Source organism: Etheostoma spectabile, chromosome 7, assembly GCF_008692095.1.
Source record: "Etheostoma spectabile isolate EspeVRDwgs_2016 chromosome 7, UIUC_Espe_1.0, whole genome shotgun sequence".
NCBI classification, from domain to species: Eukaryota; Metazoa; Chordata; class Actinopteri; order Perciformes; family Percidae; genus Etheostoma; species Etheostoma spectabile.
In genome coordinates, this window is record NC_045739.1 from 18,755,839 (window position 1) to 18,760,258 (window position 4,420).

Consider the following 4,420-nt stretch of genomic DNA (forward strand, 5'->3'; position numbering starts at 1 on the left):
CCCTTCTCTTTTCGTCTCTATATCTCCCTCGTTCCCTCCCGCCGTGTCTTGTGTAACAGTGCCCAGTGCTGGATTACTAAACTCTGAGGCTGCTGAAGCAAGAGGCTGTGGCAGGCTTCGACCAGAATGGTGAGGTAGGGCAGAAACAATCCCATTTAACTTCAGCGCATTTGCTGCTTTTGGAGAACCCTCAGACTTCTATGAACTCCTCCTCTTTCCGTAAATACTGCCTTTAATTCTGATGTAGTCTGCTTGATTTAATGAACAGACCTAGAATCCAGCCCAGAAGGATAACAAGTGAACTCTGGAGAGCGTGTGGCAACCTGGCTATGCCGTAGCTTGCGTACATTTTTACAGAATTTTGTTCCTCTGTATTGATGTGTATGTGTTGCTATAAAGGTGGACGTTTAGGAAGTTTGGAAACAAAGGGGCTTGGAGTATGCTCTAGCTGTTAAGAAGGCTGAAAAAGTTGTGTGCGTGCCATGACACTCAGGGAAAGCTATCCCCCTGCCTTCAGCTGTCTGTAAACCTGACAAGGTGAGCAGTTGTGCAGTAGTTGCCGCTGTTGTCTGTTTGTAACATGGTCCAGAATGTGCACCTGGCTCAAGTCTGTCTCCATTGTTTTTGAAAATTTGACTAGTGACCGCAGTGCTGTGATAAGGGATTAGATATGGATTAGTGACATAAGGCATTTTTGCCCCACTGTTATTATTTTCCCATATGAATCTGTGTAGGATTAAAAACAATACCACAAGTAATCTGCCCACCAGCTGACACCCATTGCTTGTCAATAACGCCTCAGTACAGTAAACTAAATATGACCAGTTTGAGTTGTTTCATCCTATTTTAAAGGATTTTGAGTTGTTTCATCCTATTTTAAAGGCGGGACTCGCTGAGAGTCACTCACTCCTGCTGGCCGGCCAAGCATGCGCGATAGACGTAAGACTGAGCACACTGTACGGATGTAAACAGACTCAAAGGAAGGAATCTAATAAAGTAAACAAGCCAGGTTAGAGCTAATATGTGCAAACTACTGTAGCCAAGGGTAATAAAACAAAAAGATGACGGCCCACACACTTTTATTACCTCCCATTGTAACAGCAGCTTAACGCTAGCTTCACTTCTTCCGTTTTTACCCTTTACAATGAAAGCCCAACTTAAAGAATAATAAATATCAAATGTATACACTATATTAGAGCTTATGCATTGACTCCAGCAGCAATTTTCTCTCACACCAATTCTTGCCATTTTGCAGCAGCAACCTTGTCGCTTTTTTAAAAACAAAATATATGTTCAAACTTGCTATATGTTTGCATGAGTATTTCCATTGCCAGAGGGGTAAAGTATGCTGACAGATTCGTTAGTGGTTGTTGCCATGGTGAATCGTGGTATCATGGCTCCATTTATGCTGCCTTTTTATAGTGGTGGTGCATACGCTTAACTCTGGGTGAACCTACTCTGAGTTGATTGAACCAACTGAAATCAGCTGTTCTGGAACTGAAAACTCAGAGTTTCCCATCTCAGGGTAAATCAATTGAGAGTTCAGGGTTAGACTTTGAGTTTGTTACACCTCCTTCCTGAAACAGGCCGCTGAACTCAGTGAGCACAAGTGGATATCCTACAGGATCACGGTTGCAACTCAAATTGTGTGAAACAGTATTATTAGTCAATGAGCACCAGCTGTGTCAATCCACTCACCTGGCACTGCTCATAAGCCATCGCCACACCTCTCTCCCCTGCTGTTCAATCATGCTAGGGCTGGGCGATATAGAGGAATTCAAATATCACTGTATTTTTGACCAAATACCTCAATATTGATACTGCAACGATATTGTAGAGTTGGCTATTGATGCTTTCACAAAATTATATACACAATGAGATTTTTGATACATAATCATCAGTAATGTCGACATAATGATTAAGTGGATAAAGGCAAATAGTAAGTTCAGAAAATGATGTAACTTTACTGTAATGCAGCCTTTGAAACCAGGAAAAGACAACACATGCCATATTACAATATTACAATATCCAAAATATAAGACAATATCTAGTCTTGTATCATGATATCGCTATAAAATTGATATATTGCCCAGTTCTAAACCATGCCCACATCTACAAATAGGCTACATCCGCTGAGGACTGAGTAAATGCAAAGCTGCATTCATGATCATTCAACCAGGAGTTTAAGTGGGCAGGAGTGATCCAGTATTGCTGGATTGCATTCAAATGTTAACTGCAAGAAAAAAAGAGAGGCATTATATCAGCTTAATGTTTTAAATGTACTTAACTTCTGTTCAAGGTGGGGCTTTCAACTCTAATATAATGCTGGATATTTTAACAAATAATAACAATTGTAATTGTGATGTTTTGTATTTATTTAAATCTCTAACATATCCAGTAACATTTCTCAGTCAGGTAGTAAGTAGTAAAATGTTTTGTTGTGAGGTAGAAGTACACACAAAATCAGTAGTGTACAGTTAAATTGCTTTGGGGCCTTCTGTAAAGCGCAATGGTTGTGGAGAAAGCGGCAAGCAGCAGCTGGAGAAGGAGGCGAAACAATTGGCCCGTTCAAAACGTGTGGCAGTGGAAAACATATAGTCAGATAAAAGATAAAAAATACAGTACCTGATTCTACAGCAATAACTATATACATAATTAGCATCCGTTGCACAAAGGTTTAAAAACTGTACCGGGAGCTGGTATGTTGGTTAGATTGCATATTAGCAGATATTGGTGTTGGCGTTGGATGTCAGCTAGTAAGCAACAAAACACAATATCGCACAATCCACCTGAGACCACTAAACATTTTATTTGTAACAATAAATTATGTTTGTCAATTCTCAAACAAACTTTGTCAGTTCAAGTCAGTTTTATTGAATAGGCTAAGAATGGATCCTTATCAAAAAAACTTGTTTATGCCATGTCTTTCTGTGTTTCTTTGGTATTTGGCCTCAAATAACAAATTAATTATCTGTCAGGCTCTAATTCTTTTTTTTCTTTAACAGTTTCTGATTTAATCATATTGTTTAAAAATTTTGATTTAAGAATAACTGCTTGTGGGTAACATTTAATACCTTTGGCTTCTTTTGTTAAATAAAAAGGGATTTGTAAAAAAATGTTTAATGTTGGATATGTTGAATTAGTGCCGTGGTCCAAAAGTAACTAAGTTCAATCAGGAAGTCTTCTTGAGATTCAAACGTTATTTTAACAAGATATGTGGAAACATGCACAATGATAAAACCGAACATCTTTCCGTCATCGTTTCCTGTCTGGTTAAATGGTCCATCTTCCGCTCAACCGCAGCGGCTTCCCTGCCAAACTTCCAGAGATATTTTGAATGTCACAGAGAGGGCCTTGTCCTATTCACCCTCCACTCTTACATGTTTTTAGGACTAATCCCCTTGTAATCGGTTAGTATTTATTATTTGTATAGTTCTTCCTATAATCTGCTCTCTGGGTTTGTGGAATGAGAGAAAGCGCGGCAGATCGGTTTTGCCCCCTGGTGAGGATAAGGGGGTCGGGTGTAGTCTGGGTCAGATGTCTGCTGCGGTCTGTCTGTCAAAAGCTTGTCCAGTCCAGTCAAGACTCTCTGTTTATACAAGCTGGACTAATATTTGTATCTGGATTGAGCAGATTATGGCATTTTATTTTACACTGGACAAGTTCTGTGGTTAACCTCCAACAATAGAGGATCCTCGATGACCACAATGGAGAGGTGTAGTACGCTGCGTTGGTCTGAATACCAATATATATCATGTATCATTCCCTCCTGTACAAACCCTATCACACATTTAGTATCATTACTGATTATCCTGCCGTGTCTGTCTCAAGCCTCACCTGTCTCTCTTTCCCTCTTCTCGTGTTTCCTCTCACTAGGACAGTGCCTGTTGAAAATGTAGTGTTGTCTTTTTCGTCAACAATATTGCATGATATCACCATAGTGACATCATGTTGATGACAGCGGCGTATCGTCTTGTCTCTTGTGCAATGTCCACGTAAGCAATCTCCTGTTGTTTCGGGAAAGCGAAAAAAGTTTGGTTGTAACCCATTCAAAGTCAAAGCCGTTAAACCTCTCCCCAATGCTGCACAGTTGTCAAAAATCTTTTTTAAATTGCTGCAGTCAACCTAGGGAAAAGACAATGTTAAATACATTAAAGTATTCAGTTTTGTGTTGAAGATTGTTCCCCTGTCGAGTACTTTATTGTGAATGTGGTAATCTATTGGCTGTAATAAATATATTGGCTAGGTTTTCGGTTTTGTGAGGGAGATGTACGCAGAGATGGGTAGAGTAGCCAAAAATACTGTTACTTCAGAATAATATGACTCAAGTATAAGTAAAAAGTAGTCATTCAAATAATTACTTGAATAAGAGTAAAAAAAATGATTGAAAATTGGTGAAAAAACTACTCAAGTACTGAGT

General features: G+C 39.3%; 1 protein-coding gene across 7 annotated transcripts in view; it reads left to right on the plus strand.

Annotated features, from left to right (window-relative positions):
• The window catches only part of ptpn11b (protein tyrosine phosphatase non-receptor type 11b), a 45,985-nt gene that overhangs the window by 8,776 nt on the left and 32,789 nt on the right, over nt 1-4,420 (plus strand). The window contains exon 1 of one of the 7 annotated variants that reach the window (XM_032521039.1): nt 47-134. The exons of the other annotated variants lie outside the window; for them this stretch is intronic. Within the exon in view, the coding sequence (XP_032376930.1) occupies nt 127-134 (8 nt within the window). The 5' untranslated portion in view covers nt 47-126. Of the gene's footprint in view, nt 1-46; nt 135-4,420 lie in introns of those variants that run through there. 7 annotated transcript variants of the gene reach the window in all.